Below are 22,496 nucleotides of genomic sequence, written 5' to 3' on the forward strand. Positions count from 1 at the left end.
AGCAGCACCATTCCCAGAGGGAGCCCCTCAGCCAGCACATGTGTGAGGGATGGTGCCCCAGTCAGCTGAGGTGGATGAGCTGGCCCGGACCTCTGTCCTGCAGAGCTGCTCACCCACCACTGCATCTGCTCCGAATTTCCTGCGGCACGGAGCTGCTCTCAGTTTCTGTGGATCACACCTGTGCTATCCCAGCTTGCTGTGGAGGGATCACTTCTGTCAGTAGTGGGGTATGTATTCCTTTCCTTTCTCACGGGCTCAAATCTTTTTTTCCTTTTCCCCTGGCTCTCTCCACCATCTCAGTCACCCCTTTGACCATTGCTGCTGCTCCGCTCTGTCTGCAGAACCCCCATGCAGAGTCTGAGCTGAGATCTCAGCCTCCTTTCACTGAAATCCCTGGGCATTGGGGTGCCCACCCTCTGTATGGGCTGTGATGGGTGAGCTCCTGAGCAAGGCAGTGAATGGTTAAATACTCCCTCCCGTGAGAGTGTGTGAGGCAGGGTCTGAGCCCCACTGGGCAAGCAGCTCAGCAAACCCATGGGAAGATGTCATCCCTGCACTTCACAGCCTGTGAAATAACCACACACAAGGGAGCAAAATTCTGACTGAGAAAGGATGAGATCTATTTCCAGAGTCCCAACATGTCTACTGACTGCAATTTTTTTTCAATCTCTGGCTTCTATGGGCTGGACAGACCCAACACAGGCAGTTCCTGTGTCACCTCAAGCAATAGCTGTTTCTATTAATTTGAACTGTTCACTCAGCTGCCTTAAGCCTGCTCTGGAGAACTGTGACATTTTCCATCCTCAGGGCACTGCAATGTACAATGGCTCTGTGAATGGGCTGTATCAGCTGGTGGTCTGGGAGCCTTTTGCAAGGAGGGAAGGCACAACCTCTCTCCTCCCTCTTCCCAAACACCTGGGCAGCCCTCAGGGTGGGCAGAGGGGAGGTTGTCTGCAGCAGGGCAGGAGCTGAGCAAATGCAGAGGCTGTGACTGCATCCCAGCAGCACTGACAGGAGCACTTCTGCTGAAATCTGGAATCTCCTGCAGCATCTCCTGTGGCTTGTGCAGTTTGTTTGACCCTGGAGATACCCTCCTTGGCATACTGGGATGCAGTGCTCTGGGGCAGGATGAGTGCTGTGAACCCTTCCTGCCTTGTACTGCCTCCTGTGCTGTAACCATGACGATTCAGAGTGCAGAGATAGTTCTGGCTTTGGTGGAAGGGGCTAGAGCAGAGCTCAGCCACCAGCTGGGTACCATTCACCCCTGGGCAACCTCCAGCAGCAGCAGCAGCAGTTCAGGTTTTGAGCAGGGCAGAAGTAGCAACAAAACCCAAAGATGCCATATTCACGTCAGAAAGTAGAAATAACCCAGTGAGATTCAGGAAGATTATTATTCCTGCATGGCTGGAAATCCATTTAGAAGAATGGAAAGTAAAGCCATATCTGGTTACCCACTGAAATGGTATGTTTACACAGATTTCAACATCTCTGATATCTCATGATTCCTTGGTGCTGGAGAGATAGTTGCCACTTGCCTGTTTTACAGAGTTAATTGAAGCTTTCCAGAGCACCAGGTGCAGGCCAGCATCTGCTGTCTGTGGGTAGAGAGATTGTTTCAGCAGCTACAGGCTGCAACATCTTGCTCTGTCCTTGTATTTAGGCACAGGAAAGGAACGGGTCAGATTTTCAGTCCAGGACTGACTTTGGAGACACAGTAATACCCAATTAAGGACATCTCTAATTCTGATGTTTTATGCATTTCAGTGATTGCTATCAACCTGTTTGGTAAACCTCCTGTTGAAGGACCATATAAATAGAAATATGGAGTTAGACACAAGGAGTGTGACCTCAGAACCAGCCTCTCCACTGAACAGTCCAGGGGAGGAAAAGATGGAGGTCGCTTCTGAACTGAGCAGCTCAGATTCGCAGAGCAGGGACAGTGGGTTCTTTGAAAGAGGTATTAAAACAATGTTAAGCATCCGGAAATCAAAACAAAATCTGAAGAAAGAGAGAGGGAAGGAAGATTCTGGCACTTGGAATGCAAAAAAACTTCTGCAAACACTCAGGAGCTACGAGGAGAAAAAACCCACGATCTGTAATACCGTGGAGAAGGTTGGTGAAATATGTGAGCCCATTGAAGCAAAACCTCTTTCAGGTAAGACACAAAACCACCAGTGCCATTTTCCTGGGAGGGTAAATGTAATGTTAATTTACAGTGTGCAAGGCTTGGGCCCAACAGAGGTGCTAAAGAACTGGGCACCCCTTGCATGGAGTTTTTGGGTGTTACCTGGCCTAGCCTGGGCAAGGCTCTGTCACTGAGCATGCTGCTCTGTGGCCTCCTCTGCGTTAGTTTAGCCACATCAGCAGCCACCCTATCAACCTGTCACTGTGATATTGCCCATCACACGGATCAGCCACCAAGCAGCTGAGCACAGTATGGGAACTGCTGGGCTGACAGTATCTACAAGTGCAGTGTGCTATTGCCTGCATTGCTGTCCTGGACAATTTCTGCTCTTCAGCTCTCAGTCCTCCAACTGTGCTCTGTAGGGTGCTGCAAGGCCTAGAGGGGAAGAAAGATGGTTTGGCTATGATTTGGCTTGGAAGCTCCACTTTGGTTCATAATCTTAGAGATTGCCTTGCAAAGAGACTCCCACAGATATTTTGCTCTCTTGCATTGACTTTCCACCTGTCCTCACAATAGCAGTGTTGCAAGTATTTGATTTTTGTCTTCCTCAGGCTGGTTACTCTCATGTGTTTTGTCAGCATTTTATAGCTAGGTCTCAGATGAATTATAACAATTCCCTTTAGTGTAGCTCTCACCTTTCCCCAGGTGTAAGCAGACTGCAATGACTTTGATTATGGTTTGAGCACTGCTGTCCTCCAGCTTCTCAGGGCAGAGGTGCTACAATGCATTCCCTGGAGATAGACTGAGGTGAAACATGACTTGGCCTTTCCTTAGCCTAAATTTCTAGAAAGAAATTCTTGGTGTACTGCACAGGGTGCCACAGGGATCAGATGCATGGGCTGATGCTGCCTCACTGCTGTAATGTGCTCTGCTGGGCTGGGAAGTGATTTGTTGGTTTACATTGATACATTGTGAGCTTGGTAAACTGGATCTGAGCCCACCTCATAAACTTGGCTAGTCTGATCTCCAAGGGTCAGAGATGAGGAGCGGCAGAAAATGTTATCACAAGCTTTCTGATCTCCTGAAATAAACGAGCTGAGAAATTGCATGAATAAGGCCCATTCTCTGCCCAATAGCTTGTGTTTGGCCTGGACTTGAGCAGCTCTGTCAGAAACACATCCCATCCTGAGATAATATGACAAGTGATGGAGATTCCACCACGTGCACCATTAAGCTGCATAATAGTTAATTGCCTTTCAATTGTCTTCCTTCAACTACCAGCTGGCTGATCTTGTATTGCTGAATTAAAGATCCATTTAGCACCCAACATCACCTCCCTGAATAATTATCCTAGATGGTGATTAAATGGTGTTTTCTCACTTTGATAAACAGAACAGAATGTATTTCTCTAGTCTCTCACTGCAAGCATTTGTGTAAACACAGGTTTTATATTAAATTATCTAGAAGAGTCCAACTTAATTGATAGAATTTCTCTCCTTTCTGAGTGCAGAAGCAACTGTAGCACCATAGAGGCACTCAAAGATCTATGTGTTCTGTGATGCATCAATAGTTTGGTTATTTGGCATATTTCTGTTTTCATACAGATACTCTAATGCTACAAAAATTACTTGGTACATATGGCATAAAACCTGTGTGCAAACAAGCCTAAGGGCAGAAATTATGTGCTATGAACCAGTCCTTCTTTGAGTGCTCTCCAGTTTTTCTGTATCATTTTATATGTGTATGTCCCAGAAGCAGTGGCCACACATGCCTAAGGGATACCCTTTCCCTTCTCTTTAGTATTTTATTTATGCCCAGTGTCAGAGTGGGATCTCCTGTTCAAAGCATCTGTTAGGGAGATGGAAAAGGGTGCGAGCTTCTCGGGATCTCTCAACAGCTAACAGTGCTCTTGGATCTCCTGAACACATGGCAAATACTTCTCATCTTACTGGCAAATAGGCATGAGCAAGACTTTGCAAAACAAATGGGAAACTCAGTAGACCTCAACCACTTTGGGAGGAGCAATATTGGGTGACTTCCCCCCAGCCAACACCAGCCTGTTCTGGCAGTGGGTGCCAAAAGCAAAGGAGGTGAAGAAACCCATGTGAGATCTGAGTACCAGGAGCACCACAAATCCACAGGTTTAGATGCCCCTACAATTCCCACACCTCCCCAAAACACTGAGGAACAGCAGTGCTCAGCACTTGGTAAAAAAACATCACTGGTGTGAGGCAGTGCTTGGCACCTGACTGTGCGCTTACAGACAGGAGGCTCTCAGGGCCCGGCTATCTCTGAGGACATGCTTGTGGGTAGGCTGGGACACACATAAGCATTGAGAGAGAGATCTGACCCAGGAGTTCAGGACACCCAAAGGGGTCTGTCCTGCTCTGCTCCCTCCCACTGCCCCTGCCAGAACCTTGGGCACTCTCCCTGCCCTCTTGGGCAGCACACTGAAATGCCCTTTCAGCCAGAGGTGACTGAGCTGGGCTACACCACCATGGCCAACACAGCAGCAGAGCTGTGCTGAGCACAGTGGTATGCAGAAAAACAAGGACATTTATGCTAAAGGAAATCCTGCTGGTAAGGTATGTCCTGAACCATTCCTGCTGCCAGTTCCACCTCATCTCCACGCCAGCAGAGGGACAGAGCCAGAGGAGCAGAGTTTTATGCAGCCTGAGCCTCCAGTGTCCTTCTGTGCAACCTCACCAGCCATTGCTTGAGGCCTTCCTGCAGAGCTATCAGGTTTTTTTATATTTTCTGTCTCTGTAACCATCTGTTTAGGGATGTGGCTCAATTTGCAGCGATTGCTTTCCCACTGTTTTCCTCTCCTGCGTCCAAGAGGAGCTGAGGAGATCAGGGAGACCCAGGGGCAGTCTCAGAGGCACTGCTGGGACCTGACTATGAACAGCCCCCTGCAAGTCTCCCTGTCAGGCATCTTGTCCTGTTACCAACCTGTCAGTAACCTAATGCCTGCTTTTCCCAACCCCTTCCCCCTGTTTCTGCAGTAATGGAAATCAATGAACTTATTCAGAAAAGACAACTTTTGGAAGCATTTGCAAGTATCAAGCTAATGGAAGATGAGACTATCTCTGAACGGGATTCTGAGAAATACAGCGATAACCCCCAGGAGCTTGTACGGAAATCCAAGGATGTGGATTTGCTTTATAACTCCATCACAAATGCAATCAAGTCCATAGTGGAGGAAACACTGGAGGATCCCACTTTACAGCATACCATGCTGACCTCCATGGTGACTTTAATTGCCCTTGAAGAAGCAGCTCATTCCAGCACAGACAATGCTGCTCGTCCTGGCTCAGATTTACTGGGCAGGCCCAGAAAGTGGAGGCAGCAATGGAGGGAAGCTGTCAATGAGAGTGCAAGAAAAAGAGTCCTGAAGGCACCCATGGCATCAAGGGAAGAGGCAATTTCTTGGCTTGATCTCCACTTACATTTCCTCCAGGAACACCTGAGGGAAGATTTACTGAAAATCAAGTCATCAGTAAAAAAATGCTATCCAGAGGAGTACCAGGTGTGTGACACATATGTGGAAGCTTTTCACAATGCCATTGCCTCACATTTGCAAGAACTCTCCCAGGGACCACTGGACTTCCACGAGCTCTACACCTTGCTTGACTGGGTGGCCAACACCTACCACAGGTGAGCTGCTGTGTTTTCCACAATGCTTCTGCCTCCTCCAGGGAGCCATGGGGCTGTGGGGTACTCCAAAAACACCAGACCATTTTCAGTTTTCCATGCAAGCAAGCAAGCGAGATGCAGTGACTACAGTGGAGCCAGGTAGCAAATCTGTTAATAGGTGGGGACAAAGGTCTGTGGATAAAGCACTTGCTGCTTTTTACAGATCTACATCACCCCATTTCCCCCTCCCTCTCCCACTTGCTGTTCCCATGTGCCAGGAAGCTCCTCCCTGCATTTGATAAACCTGTTCTGATAAACTTGCTCCTTTCTGCATATATTGCAAGATCCAACAGCTGTTCAGTAACTTTTCCAGGCACAGGCAGGGGCCTGTGGGGGTTGTCTTCTTCCAGTTTAATTAAAATTGTGATACATTTGGAAATGGCCCACGTTAACCCCCATGCATGGGGTCAGAGTCCTCTAAAAGAGGAGTCAAGACATCATTGAGGGTAATTAGACACATGAAAACAAAGGCTCTGTCTCAGATGCGTGTGTTGGTTGAATGGGAGGGGTTTAAGACATAGCTCCTTGCAGTTCAGGGATCTGGAAAATAAGCATGTAAAAGAGTTCTGTCAAAGCAAAATTGTGTCTGTCCTGGTAGCTGGCCTCCAGGTATGGTCTGAACCAGATGTTCAAGGAAGGGAGAAACACAAACCCACTGGAGTCCTCAAATAAAACAAGGAAGGAGTGAAGGCAGGACTTTCAGCACTGAGCCAACCAGTGGGTCAAAATGGTCAGAAAGGAGGCAGTGACAGAGCAGGGCAAGCAGCAGCACACTGTTGTCCGGAACATCCCTAGTCTGGGGTAGCTTTTGGGTAAGAAACATTTCCATTGCAGTGGTCTTTGTTTTGAACAGCCCTCAAGAGGTTTCTTCTGTGAACTTACCCAGTCACTCTTAAAACCCCACCTAGAGTGTGGTGAACATAATAATGTATGTAACCCCCCCAGTATCACAAATCCCTGCAAGATCTCATCTGAAGAGAAATTCCTGCATGGCCCCACCCCGGCATTGCAAGAGAGCAAGGAAAGAAATGAGCTTCAGCAGCCAGGTTCTGCACCAAAGAAAAATGCCCCCGCCACATTTCTCTAAATTGCTGTGAAAGGGTTTATTGAGATTCAGTTGTTTTGGGCACTGCTTGCAATTACCTGGCTGTTCTGGGCTGTTTCCATTTGATTTTCCCATTCAAAAAAACCTCATTGTCTCTTGGAATAAATAATAAAAAAGGAAGAGATCGATGGACTCAAACTCATTATTGAGTTTTTTGTTACAATTCAAACAAATGGGAAAAAGAAAATTAAAGAGGTGGGAATAATCCCCTTGGATACACATTTTTCCTTTCAGTTGTGGTGGAGAGTCAGTATTTAAATCTATGTTCTCCTTTAAAAGGAGCAGTAGGCTCTGGCAGCAGCTGGGTTGTGCAATGCTCCACGTGTGGAGATGCTTCTCTGGGAAATCTGAACCATGACCACGGAAGCATTGACTCCAGGACACTACCAGCAGGCTGGACTTGTTTTATGCTCAGCAGTCACTCGGCAGCAGCCTGACCTTGTACATTACAGTCCTCCCTTCTATCTGAACCCAACTGTGGGCACAGTGCTGGTGTGGCAATGGGAACCCTTTTTGGTGGTGAGGAAATGTGCAGGCTGTGTGTAGGACATTGCAGCCATGTTCCTCAATTAACAATATGACAGCTCAAAACTTAGACCCCACCTTCATGAAGGGCATGAATATTTTCTTCTTTCTCTTTTCCACCTTCACTGCCCTGCAAGATGCAGTGCCTCCACAGTCTGTGGCAGGTTGCAGGAGTAGCACATTCAATTGTACAGGCTAATAACATTTTTCCTGCCCCAGAGAGAGGAATGCAGGCACTCCCTCCCTTCCCCTGCTTCTGAGCTAATCAGCTGTCCTGATTACATGTCCGTCCAGAGGAAAGTGAGCAGCAAAATCTCGTGTCAGCTGAGCCCCCTTTGGAGTCAGACTTTGTAGCTGCACGTCCACCCACCACTTCCATCTGCAGGGGAACATGGCTGGTGTCCCAGCATGGGAGTGCCTTCCAGGTCCTGCTCTACCACCTCCCCTGGATCAGGATAACGCACAGAGACAAATCACAGGCTGACATGAACTGTGATATGACACTGCAGGGGAGGCAGGGAGATGGGCTAACTCCAAAGCAACGTGCTACTACAGGAATTACCCTGAAAGGCATTTTGCAGGCTTCTAGTAAAATGAATCAGCTTCACGTTGTTTATTTTAAAGAGTAAAATCTCATAGCACTTTTCATGTCCAAACAACTCAGGAGTCTCATGATTTCTGAGGTGGGCTGGAACCTTAGATCATTTTGGGTTTGAATAATTAGGATTTTGAATAGAAAGGAAAGATTTTCTTGTTAAACCTTGAAAACAAGCAGCACAATTTAAGCTTTAAGTATATTTCTCATGGCTTAGTAATTATGTAGCTCATGCTGCATGAATATTCTATCAGTTTATTCACACTCTGAGGCATTATAATTTTTTCATTTTATTCTTTCCAGTGAACTCTTTCTGGGTCATCCTGAGCTCAAACCAGAGGTTAAGACAGAAAATCTGTCCTTGCTGTTAACACCAGCTGATTGGGATAAACTGAAAAACGACTACATTTCTTCGGCAAAGGTGAGAGTTTTGACCTAGTCCCCATGTGCCTCCCAGGGAAGGTACAGGAGCCCCAGCCTCCCAGACAGAGGTCTTGGATGACTACATTGTGGTTTCCAGCCCCACCAGGTGCTGAGTCCTATTGGCCCCACACAAAGTGGCCTGTCCTCTAAAGCAAAAAATTCCTGAATACCAAGCAGAGTGAACAGGACTGTACCAGACCCACTCAGTATGGCAGACACTTACTGAAAGGTCGTTGCTGGGTTTCAGCAGATTGTACTTTGCATTGCAAAGTCAGGGACAAAGGCATTCTAGCAGCTACTGTCCCTGTGTGGGATCTCCTCCAGCCCATCTGAGGTGTGCTATTGACAGACTTTGGGCATCCCCCACCAGAGCACACACTCATGGTTTGTGTCCTCTGATGAAGGCACTTCCCTGTTGTCTTTCTGCAGTCCTTGTCTGGCACCCTGTGTAAGACTTTCCTGGCTCTTTCCTGGGCTCAGACATCTTCCTGCAAATAATTTCTGAATCAGGGCACAGCTCACGGTGAGCTCAAGGTACCCAGCTGAATGAAATCAGTTTTGCTCCACCGTGCTGGTGAAAGATCACTTTGTTTCAGCAGCAACAAGATTGATTTATCAGCCAGGACTGAACGGTGCTGCTGCTTACCTGACTGGCTGTACCCTGGAAAGGACTGGTTTGATCTTTAATCCTGACCTGGTGCATTCCATGTGCTGGAGGACTTTGCAATCAAACAAACAGCTGACCCACTGTTTCCCTGCCAGGAGAACGACTCTCCTTTGATTTGGGAGTACCTTGCACACACAGAGCACAGCTCCTGATTTCTCCTGAGGTCTGGAGCAAGGCCTGTGACTGTGCTCACCTTTCCACCTTGCCATGCCGTGGGTGATGGCCGCACCCATGTGCTGATGGAGCAAAATGCAGAGAGGTGCTGCACTTGTGTTTGCTTCATTATCCTGAGCTGCATGTTTCCTTCCTATGTTTAACATTTAGGGGAAAATCAAAAGTTATTTTGGAAACATCCTGAGACTAGAGGTCACAGAGAAGTGGGAGAAGGAAGTTCATTTAGAAGAGAAGGAAAACCTCTACCACGCCTCACTCTCTTTTGATATTCAAACGGTATTTAATTAGCTGGGGGAAAGTGGGGGGGAGGGGAGGGGGTGTCTCTGTGGCTCCAGGGAAACTGGATCCTTTCCTTCTGGGGTGGAGGTACCGCCTCCTGCGATAATTTATGTAAGCCACACACTGGCAGAATACATTAGAGCAGAAAATGCCATTTATTACAACTTTTAGCTCTCCCGCTTGCCTTCTAGCTGCAAATTAAACCTGCTGTCAATTGTGTCAGCAACATAATAGGCAACTGATTTTAAAGTCCCTAAACCTCTTTGATTAGGAAGAAGAAAGAGAATTGGGAAAAAAGGTGGAAAGAAAAGGTTTCTTTGAAAAAACCTTTGGCTTAAAGAACAACTTTGTCCCAGGGCTGTGGAAGCTGGGGAAAGGCTGTAGGCAGTGACAGCCACTCCAATTTAAACAGTACAAAAAACAAAAGCCCCTACTAGTTTAGGGACTACAGGGTAATAAAGGCAGGAGGGATTTGGATTAATTCTCATCACTCAATTGGTTGAGTCACTTCAATTAAATAATACTAGCAGAAAAAGAGAGGGAGAGAGAAAGAAAGAAAATCAAAGAGTTTTGCCCATTGATGTGACTCTTTTTCCATAGAGGAATATGACACATTATGTGATCACAGGGAAGGCAGGTCTGAAATGATTTAGCAGATGGATGGAAGCCATGGGAAGTACCAGAGTAGGACTGCAACACACCTCAGTCCAGAAGTGCAGCTGGGGTTGTGGGAATGGGAATCTGGGAGGAATTCCAGTGCAAATGAGAGTTCAGGGTGATGCTGACCCTCTGTGCTGCCCTGGTATCACTCCTGAGAAGGGGGCTTGTGTGGAGCCTCAGGGATGGGGCTTATAGTCACCCTATGGTCATACACGGGGACAGCTCAGCTCCCCTTGGGCTTTGGGTTGGGGGAATTCCAGCAATTCCCCCAAAAGAGGAGAATGATACCAGGACACCCCAGAGCTCCAGCCAACACCGCCTCTAACTCACACTCAGACAGCAGAAGGGCATGAGGCCATTAGGGTGAATGATGACATCACAAATCATTTGGTGCTTCTTGACCCATTCTGCAATATAATTTTTAAAACTGCCAGAGATTAATGAAAACCTCCTGGCAACAGTTGCCCCTATGCTAGGTGAGCCATTCTTACCAGCCAAAGCTGCATGAGATCCTTGTGCAGGATGTTTCACCAGGGCTTGTCCCACTCACTGGAGTGTCTTCATTCCATTTTCTAGATCATTGGACAGCACGTGAAGTTGTCTGGAGGTATCAGCAGAAGCCTGGAAACAAAAATGCTTGAGTTGTGCATGGCAGAGCTGCTTGAATTCATACCAAGGTCATCACTGCTCTGGGCAGTACTTTCTTTCAAAATGAGTCCCATACTGGTAAAAAAAAAAACAAAAAAACAAACAGGAAAAAGGTCCAGGTACTGGACCAGACATTGGCACTGAGCAGGCACAATGCTGCTCCTGAGAGAATTAGAGATCATGATGAGCCCAGTAAATAGCAAGCTGCCAAACAGCTTGGAGGGAGTCGTAAACAGACCCAGATGGGACTCTTGTGAGTCCAAAAATCTAATGCCAGAGGTCTGGGAAGTAGCTGCTACCTGGAAAGGGATGGGATCACTGCAGTCCCATCCACCCAGGACTTTTGTGACATGGGACACTGATCACTTGCAGCTTCAGTCATGAGCAAGCAGTGTTTATGGACCCTTCAGACCAAAAGCCTGTTTGGCCAAAACATCATTTAGGTATCCTGGGATGAGTTCTGCTGAGTGGTTTTCTCTGGCTATGGGCATAAAAAATGGCTGATGAGACCCTCTCTGCTATACCCTGGCAAAACACACAGATGGACTGCCTCCTGAGTCCCTTAAAATTTAGCCAGTGTCCAAAGGAAACTGCTGAAATAATGTTTTTTCTTTTTTCTTTGTTCTTATTTTTCCTTTTCTTTGTTCTCTTTTTTATTTTTTGTCCTTAATTGTTTTCCTTTTCTTTATTTTTTAATTAAAAAAACAAAACCAAAAACAAACAACCAAAACCTGTCTAAAATGCAAGCTGGAGCTGCCAGGGCTTAAGCTTTTACTTAAACAAACCTGAGATGCAAGTGGGGGCCAGCTCAAGCAGGTTCCTTTACCCTGACAAAGAATGGGACCACCAGGCAAAGGCTGCCTGAGCACACAGCCTCCTGCCTTCAGTGTGGATCTGGCTGTGAAACAGCTGTCAACCCCATGAAATTGGTGCTACAAAAAAACCCCAACTACCTAACAACCACACTGAGGTTTTGGGGGGAGGGAAGGTAGGTGTGCTGCCCTATTCCTATACATCTTCTGTTATATAATCAGCCCTGTGTTCTCAAAAGGCACATAATATATTGCCCCAAAATCCAGCGAAATGAAGGCTCAGGCTTATAAGCCTGTGTACCACACCTGCAATTAAACCCTCAGCATGAGGAAAAGTCAGAGATTTGGCCTCCCAACATCCCTGGCATCTCTCCAAAAGCACTGCGTACCTGCTCAAGCGAGCACATCCTAAACCCACAATTATCTGCCATCTATTCCCTCCACTGCACACTCTTGTTATGACAGCTGGAAAAAACTTGCCTGCATACAGAGGGGACAGGTTGGGCCAGCCACGGGTGTCTCCTGACACCACCACGTTCACAGAAGATGAGGCACCCTCAGTGCCCCACTGTTAGTGATACCTGGCTGTATTTTCCTACAGGTTGGAGCAGGAGTTCATGGCGTGGAGCACTGCCCAGGACAGCCCCATCTTTGTGCCCTACCTTGTTGCCTACATCAACAGCTTCCATGACCTGGTGTAAGTCTGCTCCCCCTGAACCACTTTTCTGGGGTCTGGGGGTTGGCAGGATCTGGAAAGGAAAGACCAAGCTGTCCTTGAGGTGCCCTGGTGAGTGCTCAGCCTCCAGCCCTCCTAATCTCACAGATTTCCCCCAAGGGATGCAAATAAAAGCCACAAGGGTGAAGATACAGAAATATGGATGGATGCAGTGCTTGCATGAATTTTGAACTAATTTTCAGAGCATCTTTTTCATCCTCAGGGGAGTTTTTTTTTCCTTTTTTTTTATTTTTCTTTCTGGAGGTTAGCAGAATAAACTCAGAAACATGGCCTCAAGGCTGCCTTTGGCACTGGGCTGGAGGAAACTCCATGAAAGCACTCAACCCAAAAATAAATGCCTGCCATTGCTGCTGGCATCTGGAACTTCCAGGGCTTTGCATGAATTAGTTACTTCAAGCCACATGTTGGAAAGTGCCTCTGATGAACAGGTATCCTCAGGCTGAGTGTCAAGGATCTACCACACACCCCATAAGTAGGATGGTGCCAGTGAGTGCATGTACCAGGGTCTGCTCCATCAGCCCCATGCTGAGGTCCAGGGGCTGATCAGCATCTGGGGTCATCTTTGCCACACAGATGTGGTGCCTTTTTTTTTTTTTTGTCAACCCGGGAAAACACCACAAGGATTAGCGCGTGGGCTCTGGCCACCCGTAAGATTTGGGTGTGATTTCCAGCCCCTGCTGCTGCACCGCTCCGGCAGGGATGCATATGTCAAGTATTATTCAGGGGATGGAGGGGATTTCGTGCTGTGTCTCGCAGGAGCCGACGGCTCCAGCCGCAGCGAGCACTACCGCCAGCAAGTCTCTAGATGGCACGGTCTCTCCAGCAATGCTCACCTCGCCGAAGAAATGGCTTTCCCTGCCTGCTGCTGCTCCCGCGGGACATTGCTGCCTCTTACCTGCTGGGCAGTGGAGAGGGGCTGAAAGGAGACGCCAGCCCCAGGCAGGGAGCTGGCAGTGTTTGGGTGATGGGTTTATTCCTGAGTCAAGTTAAACCTTCATCAGCCTGGGATGATGACTTGTGGGGCAGAGGTAGTGTCCTAACAGCACGATTTTTTTGGATGCTGGACCCGGACTTCAGGTGTTCATCTGGAGTTACAGTCCTGAGCTCCAGCCTGGGATGACAGGGATGGTGTTGGGTGCCTTGTAGTCCTGCCAGGGCAGCTCCAGACATACAAATCTGGGCAGTGACAGGAACCTGCTGTTTTCTGTGGTTACAGCAGTGGATGGGGCACATCCAGGGATGCTCAGGCATCACTGGTGATGCTTCTTTTTGTGATGGTGCTGCCTCAGTTCCCCACCTCACAAACACTGAGCATGTTACAGTGGGACAGGGATGGAAAGTGAGAAGAAATCCAGGAGGTCACAATGCCCCTAAAGCACTCAGACACACTGGGAATTTCGTTAACCTCCCAGAAGTTTACTTTCTCGCAAGGTGAAACGTCACAGAAGTATGTCACTGTCCTTAGGAAATTCCACAGGTTTCCATCCCTGCAGTTACCATCCCAGCTGCTGCTGATAGACATTGTGTAGAGTGAATCAGACAGGCTCTGGGGGACACAGGGTCAGCAGTTTTCCCTTCTCTGGCTTTATTATTTACTTTTCCCCCATAGCCTTCAGTTCTCTCCCAGGTACCTGGAAATAATTTTGCAACTGGCCTACGCAACTGCTCTGCATGGCTGCACTGTCCCACCTGATGAGGAAGTCTGAGGGGGTTTTTAACCACAGTTACTCATCTATGATTAATTTTCAGTGTACAGGATTGTGCAAAAAGAACCATTACTTTGACTCTGTAAGTGTTTCCAAGAGGAAGTAGTAGAAACACAAGTTTATTTAAAAATAATATCCAACATGCCAATCCAGATAACATGCTTAGGGTCATGTAATAGTTTACATTTTAACATTAACTCATTGGTGATCTCTGTCTCTCTGTAGGTCAGGGTTAGAAACAAGGTTTAAAGTCAATACTGAGGAACTGCAGATGATTTTGGCAGCTCTGACAAGGAACTTCACAAATATTTTTTTAACAAAATTAAGAACAAAAACACAGGTAAGAGGATCTTGGCCACATTATTTCCTCATTATAAGGGTTATGTGCAGCAGCTGAGGGTCATTGCCCTTCCCTTGTCTCACCAACTAAGCCTCATTTTGCAGCACATGATATTATGGTCCCTCCAAAATGTATTTATCACCTGTGGAAATCCCCCTTAAAAAGCAACACTTCCAGCATCCTGGGAATTTTTTGCTATGAGCAATGGTACATTTTTCAAGCTGTTAATAGCAATCAAAAGAAAAGGATATTTAGCAGCTTCCAGTCTCTCAGGCAAAGCAGTGGGGAAAATTTTATCTGAAGTGAAGCACTGGAGAGGCCAGCTGAACACCGCCAATGGGGCGCTTTTCCTTCTATCAAATCATTTGGATTTTTCAGGACTTTGACTTATTGATTTATAGATCTACCATCACAGTCTGTCAGAAACTTCTTCAGATAGGACAGAATTCATTCTGGTAGGGATGATTTTTCCAGGCTGTTCCCATGGTGACAAAAGACTGATTATTCCAGAATGAGAATGCTAAAGGTCTTGTATCAACTGATAAAACTCTGATAAAATTTGACTTCTGTTAAGAGGTCTAAAAGGCAATGTGCTGCAATGAAGTTGGTGCTTCTCAGGTGATGTAGATGAACCTTTCTGCTGTCAGCCAGTTGGGATCTGCTAGCTCCAGCTGGTATTATAGCAGAGATGGGGGAAATCAAGCCTTTGGTCCCACCCTTTTCACTTACCCTAATTCACTTTCTAAATCCCCAAACATAACTTCCAGAAACCAGGACAGTCATGGAATTTCTCCAACCTAAGCCAAGCCCTCCTGGCCAAGGGGACTTTCCAGTGACTGCAGATCTTGCCTTGGAGTCTAAGCAGCAGATGAGGAAAGGCCCTGAGCCAAGGTATTGAGCAAGAGAGCTGAAATGTCGTGAGAACTGAGAGAAGCTGAGTCAAAGCATTTCTAAACAACTCTCAGGCAGGCTGGGAGCACAGCAAGGGGGGAGATAGCTGGGAAGGAGATTGCCAGAAGAGTAAAGACAGAGAGCAGGAGAGCTAGGAAGAGAAAAGGGAACATGCCAGAAGAAGGATATTTTGCATTTGACCTTTAGGGAAGGGTCTTCCAGGTCCCAGAAGTTTTTAGCAGATATTGCTGTTTCTATATGAAGGTACATTAGCTCTATGGACCCAACAAAGGAAAATAACCTGTTAAGGACACTTGGTCAGAGTACCTTGTACCCAGGACAGATGGGAAACAGTGCCATCACTCCCATGTCATCCCTAACCATGAGGCATAAAGCTGGAGATGCTCCCAGCTGCCATTCTCCCCACCACCACATCAGAGCAAGGAGCAGAAGGAAAATCCCAGCAAGACTTCATGCAAGTCTGCAGGAGTACAGAGAGCCTCCTGGAATGGCTGTAAACACAAAGAGCTTGATTTCCTTATGGAGAAGGCTGTAGAGGTTACGGATTACTGGGTTAATTTCCAAGAGATTCACTACCAAGTGAATTTTAGTTTCCATGTAACACTGGCATATATGATTGTCCACCACAGCCTGTTCTAGTCATGCCTGAGTTGCTTGTGATTAACATTGTCATCTCTTTCTTCCCCAATACATTAAATATACAAATTTATTTACCTAAAGAAATAGAGTTGGTGGACCAGAAGGTGCCACAGAGCAAGGAAATGAGGAAAAGTCTTTAATGCCAAAACATCTCCTGCTCAGGGCATGATGCTTCTCCTCTCTGCAGTGCGTTGCCTACCCAGGAAGGGGATACATGGGTGTGAATTCCCTGGGGTAGAGAGAGAAACCCAGCCTGCTCCTCGTGTGTCTTCATGCAGAGGGGGTGCTCTGTGCTTTCTGTTCAAGCCTGAGATCAGGTGTATAGCTGGGTGCCTTCAGCTAGGGCATCATCAGCTACTCTGAACATACCTGTGAGTTGGTCTTTTTTCAGCCACTCCTTAAGAAAACCCTGACCAAGAACTGGATTTTGGCGACGGAAAGGCCGGACTCTCTGGTGTCGGCAGTCTCGCAGTTCTCCGAGCACCTGCAGCACATGAGGAAGCCCCTGGGGCAGGTAGGCAGCCAGTCCCACACCTGGGCATAGGAATGCTGAGGGGCCACACCATCATTTTCAGGCTGTGGTAAGACCTGCAGACTCCTCTGTAACAGTGGTTGCTTTTTATAACTCTGAGGGCTGCAGACATGAGTGTGCTGATGGTGTGCTGCCTTCCTGTACCTCCCCTATGCCCTCAGGTGCTGCCAAAGACCTGAGGCCTTTCCCTGCCCTCTCTCACTGCCTTGGCCTCGAATGGATAAAAAACCCCATGAGGTTTGCTTCTTTTTAACCAGGAGCTTCTACATGAAGTTCATAAATACGTGGTGAAGGAATATGTCACACAGATCATCAAACCCAGATGGAAAATGAACAGGGAGACACGGCAGCAAGTGAGCAGAAAGATGAGCCAGGAAGCTGCAATCATTCACAATACACTCATTGATCAGGTATGGGAGTTGTTTCTTGGCATCCCCTGGCTGTCCCACTCCCAGAGGTGCAATTTTCCCACTTGGCTTCACAGGGACCAGGCAGTAGGCTCTTGAGGAGGACAAGCCTCAAGAAATATAGAAGTGCTATATGTGAAAAGTGAAAAGAGTGAGCAGGGTGGTTACTGCAGGTTCATGGTGCGGGTTTGCAGCCTGGCAGCCTCTCTGCATTGGCAGCTTGAGCATGTTCAGCCAGCAGCTCTCTGATGGCAGCACTTGGTGTTTTAATGTGTTCCCAGGGAGCTTTGTATAGGATGGTTCATGTGCTGTAGGATTACACTGATCCTGTGGCAGCTTCTTCCTGGGCCTGTTCCCTCAGGCCATGGGATGCACTTTGTCACCAAAGGATCCCTGCCCTGGATACAGCTCATGGAGTTGAGTCCCATAAGAATTTCTATCTGGGTACACAGTCTGTGTACAGCAGGGTGTGGGGAGAAAGTGGTGGGAGTCTGAGTGTTTTGTGATGGACAACTGTTACAGCCTGACCCTAAAGGTGGGGTAACTGAGGTTCCTGTTAATAAATCCCTTGGGCAAGATTAGAGTAGCACAACACTGAATGACTGGTGTGAGATATATAGATTAGATAGGTAGATAGATAGATAGATAGATAGACAGACAGACATAGATAGATAGACAGATGGATGGATGGATGTGTGTATCTCTGTATGTGTGTGTGTGTGTGTATGGCTGGTTTATTTTAAAACAATTTGATTAAAATGGAAAGGAGGTATGTAGCCATTTTGGTTATTACCTATAGTAATATAGCATTATAAAAGTATAAAAATATCACTTAAGAAAATATATAAGGAAAAGTAAGAAAGGATAAAAGCAGATAGCACAGAGGAAGGTATCACCACCTGCAGATCCAACAAGACTTGATTGTTGCAGGTTAGGGGTCTGCTGGTCAAAACAATGACAGCAGTTGGTTGAGTCGTTAACCTTTAACATTCCTATCTCTCACAGCAACTGTCTGGGATTTTCAGGGAAGTCAAAGTTGAATTAATTGGATTTTGTGGAAAGTCAGGCATCCAGGGCACTAAATCCCATCTCAGAGATGAGGCACATGAAACTATCAAGCAGCAGGAGGTGAAGTCTCTGGCATCTGCTACTATGCTACTATACACAACCACAATGCCCTGCTCAGGGTCTGGCTTGCTTGGGTGCTTGTGGGAATGGGGAAGTGCAGAGTCAGGCCTGGGAGAGCCCCCAGGGGTGCCTTGCCATTGCCGCCCAGCACCCTGCTGCTGCCTGAGGCAGCCTGTCCTGCCTGCACCAGTCCTGGCTCACTCCAGTACATCCCACTGCCGTGCTCTCCCTGCAGGGAAAAAGGCATTTAGCGGGTGCTGCTGTCCCTGATGTCCCCATGTGATTCTTTGTCCACAGGGCTCCAAAGCTGACTGGCTCCTCCCCGTCATATATCACATTGCCAGTATCATTGGGGAGAATAAAAAAGACAAGATCAAGGCGTATGTCAAGGAGCTGTGCCAGGACTATCCAGACATCAGGTACGTGAAGTGGCAGATGCCAGAACTGTTGGGCTCCATCCCAAACAGCACCAGCTTTTCCTGTGCCTGGGCTGAACTCTTCAGCTTCCCTTTGTTGGTGGCCACACATTAGAGATCAGGATGCCAGCAACAGTGGGAGTCTCAATTTATTTTTCTCTCTTTATGGCTGCACACTTTTTCTATTTTTCCCCTGTGTGCTGTATCATATAATGCACATAAATTACCTTCAAAGCCCTTTCATTTTAGAATGGAATGGTATGGAATAGAATAGAACAGAACTGAACTATTTCAGTCTATTAGGAAGGGACTTGCAGTGACAATCCAGTCCAACTTCCTGATCACTTCAGGCCTGACCAAAAGTTAATGTAAATTATTAAAGGCATTGTCCAAATGCCTCTTGAGCACTGACAGGCTTGGGACATCACCTACCTCTCTAGGAAACCTGCTGTAGCACCTCATTTAAAAAATGCTTCATAACGTCAAGTCTAGAGCTCCCCTGACACAGTTTTGAACCATCCCCATGCATTCTATCATTGAATTCCATTTTATTGCTCTAAATGAACCTTATTTCACAGTAAAGCTCCAGTTTGTTTTCCACTGCATCACCAGTATCAGCCCTGTTTGCCAATTTGCAGGCTCCAGATTTGGAGCAAATAGTTTGTTCCCAGACCCAGACCTCAAAGTGTGGCAGCCATTGACACAGTTCAGCTGCAATTTCTGAATTGGCCTCAACACAGCCATTAAATTTTGGAATAAATTACAAATTCTTTCTTTTGTACTTTCCATTATCTGTTCCAAGGCTGCATCTGGAAAATTTAAAACTCCTGGAAAAGTAAAGAAAGTGACTAGCTCTGTGCATCGCTAAGCAGCTGAAAATCAGAAGTTACCTTCTCTTCTACAGCTCTTCTTTCAACTACTGAGAATGAATATCAGTAGTACAGATTGCAATAAATTCCATTTCATCAGAGTAATTTCAGAAAAAAACAAAAAAACCCCACCAAAAGTTTCATCACTGGATGACATTTATGCAATCAAAATAATTCATAAGATTTAACTAATTGCTAGAATACTGTAGTGGACCCTCAAATATTGAAAAAAAAAAAAAGATCACATTAAATATATTCACTTCTCCCCAAAACTGAGGCTTAACATTTTTTCATAACTAGATTTAACTTGGGTGGTTCAGATATTCCTCAGGCTTATCTGTGTGGGGGAATTCAAGACATGGATATGTAAAGGAACAATTGCTCCTGAGTAATTTCCTAGGTGAACATACCTATTTTACAAAAAACAAAAAAAATCCCTACAAACAAAAAACCAAACAAAACCAAACAAATAAATAAATCCCAATAAGGGTTTAATCCCAGTGGCCAGACTAAGCTGAAAAAGAGGCAGTTCCTGTTCTGGGAAGGATGGGGGAGGTAAATGACGGCTAATCATCAATGATATTTGAAAACCATTTTCCAGTCAGAAAAGCCATTTACAAGGCTATGATTTGTGCTAGTTTTTCATCATTAGCCTCAGTCCCAAGCCAGGTTTCAAGGCTTGTCCTCTTGGTTTATTTAATTTCTGTTTTTCCATTATTGAGTAACATTTTAACAATGAAGTTTGGAAAACGAGGCGGAACCTGCTGGACCTGCATTGCTTCCTGTTCAGATCCCTGTTAATTTTTCCCCTGAGCTCTCAGAGACATTGCTGAATTTGTATACACTGAGATTACTGGAACAGGGTATGTTTCCAAGTTGGCTTTCCAGCTCTAATCTAATTAGTGTCTATCAGCTTCCTAAATATTAGCACTTCCATTACTCATCTCAAAATAATCATCACACAAAAGATCCACAGCTACTCTGGAAAACACGCAAAGGGCATCACGGGCGTGGAGAGAGAGGAGAAAATTCCCTGCAGCACAGGCAGCAGGAGGCTGTCCCACCAGTGTGGTGTGGCAGGAGCTGCTGCTCGCTGGTTTGATACCTCCAGAGGCTGCAGACTCCCATGCTGGTGGCTCCTCCAGTGTGGCGAGGGGTCAGTCCCTGGCACTTTGCTATAGCCTTGCTCAGTCTCCAGCACAGCTGTTGGTTGCTAACAACAACCATCTTGCTCTGGGCTGGTTTTGCTGGCTAGATCTGAGCCAGGTCTTGTTTGATTTCTGCAGGAAGGAGCACATCCTGGCCATCCTGGTGCTCCGGGGGCTGGGGCGCGCCAGGAGAGCAGCGATTTTTCGGCAAGTGTGCCACGCACAGGAGAGCTCCAATGGAGGGAAGGGCAGCACACTCTTCACTGAAATTGATGTTCCAGTAATCTGCAACTGCTTCTAACACAGGACCAAAGTCAGCATCCTGCCTCCTCCTACACTGCCTCTACACATGATCCAAAATCTGCTAATCCATCTTGCTCCCCTGCAAACCCAAACATTTGACTGCTGTGGAGAAAGGAGTAGTTTCCTGAACTTGCCACCCTGAGTTCAGAACCCAAAGATAACAAATGCACCAAGACACCAACCTCCTGTAAGAGCTCCTGGGCAGCAGCTCCAGCCCAGGCACAGTGTCCACCTCATGTTCCATATGGATTCTATTGCTAGGAAGCTGCTCCACTGTTTGGTACAAGATTAAATATATTTTCAAAGAACAGGAGAAAACCAAAAGCAAGTCACTCAGAGCTAAATTAAGGCCTCAGCCCTATATTAAGGCTTGGACTGTGCTCTGCATAATTATACAGCAGCAGAGCAAGAGCCTCCCTCATAATTAGTGCCCATGAGCAACCAAGGGGCAGAACTTGGGCAGGGATGTGGTAGCACCCAAGTTTTATTTCCTCCCCCACAAACCAACTGGCTGAGCTGGCATGACACAAGGTCATGATGCTGTGACCCGAGGCCAGAAACCACGACCTGCTTGGGGAGGAAAACACTGGGTAACCAAACCCCAATGCCAGGACACACAGCACATGGAACGCTCTCCCCTCCAGGGTGGCCCCCACAGCCCCTCTGGCCTTTCAGCAGATGTTCCTCAGTCAAGTGCTGCCTTGCAAATCTCCTGTTGGACTGAAGATCTGTTCATGCCATCACATCTCCACGTGTACAGACATGTCTGGATCGGATATGCCATGTGGAGTGAGGCTCCAAGCTGTCACCATGCCTCTAGTCCATTTGCTTGTGTGTTTAAATGCATTTTAAGAAATCTGTTGCAGTCTGACTGCAGTACAAAACCAAATGTGAGGTGGACAGACAGTGCTATAGATGAGATCCTCCTCTGGTGTAAACCAGCATCATCTCATTGATGGGCATGGATCATCACAGGGTTAACTCCACAAAGGATCCAAAGCATTACATCCAGCATCTGCAGGGGAGACTGAAAGAAGCATTCAGCAGGCTAAAGCTGGAGAAATCTGATTTTATTTAATTCAATTTATCCTTTAGGTTGCCCTCCACAGGATTTAATCTAAGACTTTACAGAAATGTGTTCATGACCTACTAAAATGATAAATGTGGACATGGCATAGCCTTGAACACTATTTTTTCTGGCAGCAGAGCTTACTGCATCAGAAGTGAATCTCTTTTGTTTCCTTTGCTTTGGGTTGCACCAGCATAAATTTCAGCCTGGGTGAGCAGCAGGTGCTGGTGACAGGCCAAGGGAAAAGCTCTGATGGAAAAAGAAGCACAGAGTGCACCTTTAATTTATAATGATATGAAAATTTTTCTGAGGTAGACTTGTTACCTCCACAGTCAAGATAAGGCGTTTTTCTAAAGTTGGCTTTGAAATATCAGATATAAATTGAGAGCCTGAAGCAGGAAATCCTGGGCGGAATTTCTACCCTGCATCACTCTTTAATACATCTCACGACAATTCCCACAAACCCTCAGCTTGGTGACTCCCTGTATTTGCTGTGGAGAAGGAGAAATAAAATGTCATCTGAGTCTCCCATTAGGTGTGCAGAACACATGAACACTTCGGAGCTCCCTTCCCCTGGGGACA

The 22,496-nt window shown here is 46.6% G+C and overlaps 1 protein-coding gene across 1 annotated transcript; it reads left to right on the forward strand.

The window, feature by feature from the left end:
* The first annotated feature begins 1,821 nt into the window (after positions 1-1,821).
* Positions 1,822-20,843, forward strand: EXOC3L4 (exocyst complex component 3 like 4). Its single transcript, XM_041400997.1, has 11 exons — positions 1,822-2,155; positions 5,131-5,782; positions 8,350-8,467; positions 9,461-9,586; positions 10,826-10,926; positions 12,311-12,406; positions 14,377-14,491; positions 16,434-16,556; positions 16,832-16,984; positions 18,407-18,528; positions 20,681-20,843. The coding sequence occupies exons 1-11, from the start codon at positions 1,822-1,824 to the stop codon at positions 20,841-20,843; spliced, it is 2,103 nt and encodes a 700-aa protein (XP_041256931.1).
* Positions 20,844-22,496: the final 1,653 nt, after the last annotated feature.

Source organism: Onychostruthus taczanowskii, unplaced genomic scaffold, assembly GCF_017590055.1.
Source record: "Onychostruthus taczanowskii isolate IOZ18803 unplaced genomic scaffold, ASM1759005v1 scaffold1, whole genome shotgun sequence".
Classification (NCBI taxonomy): domain Eukaryota; kingdom Metazoa; phylum Chordata; class Aves; order Passeriformes; family Passeridae; genus Onychostruthus; species Onychostruthus taczanowskii.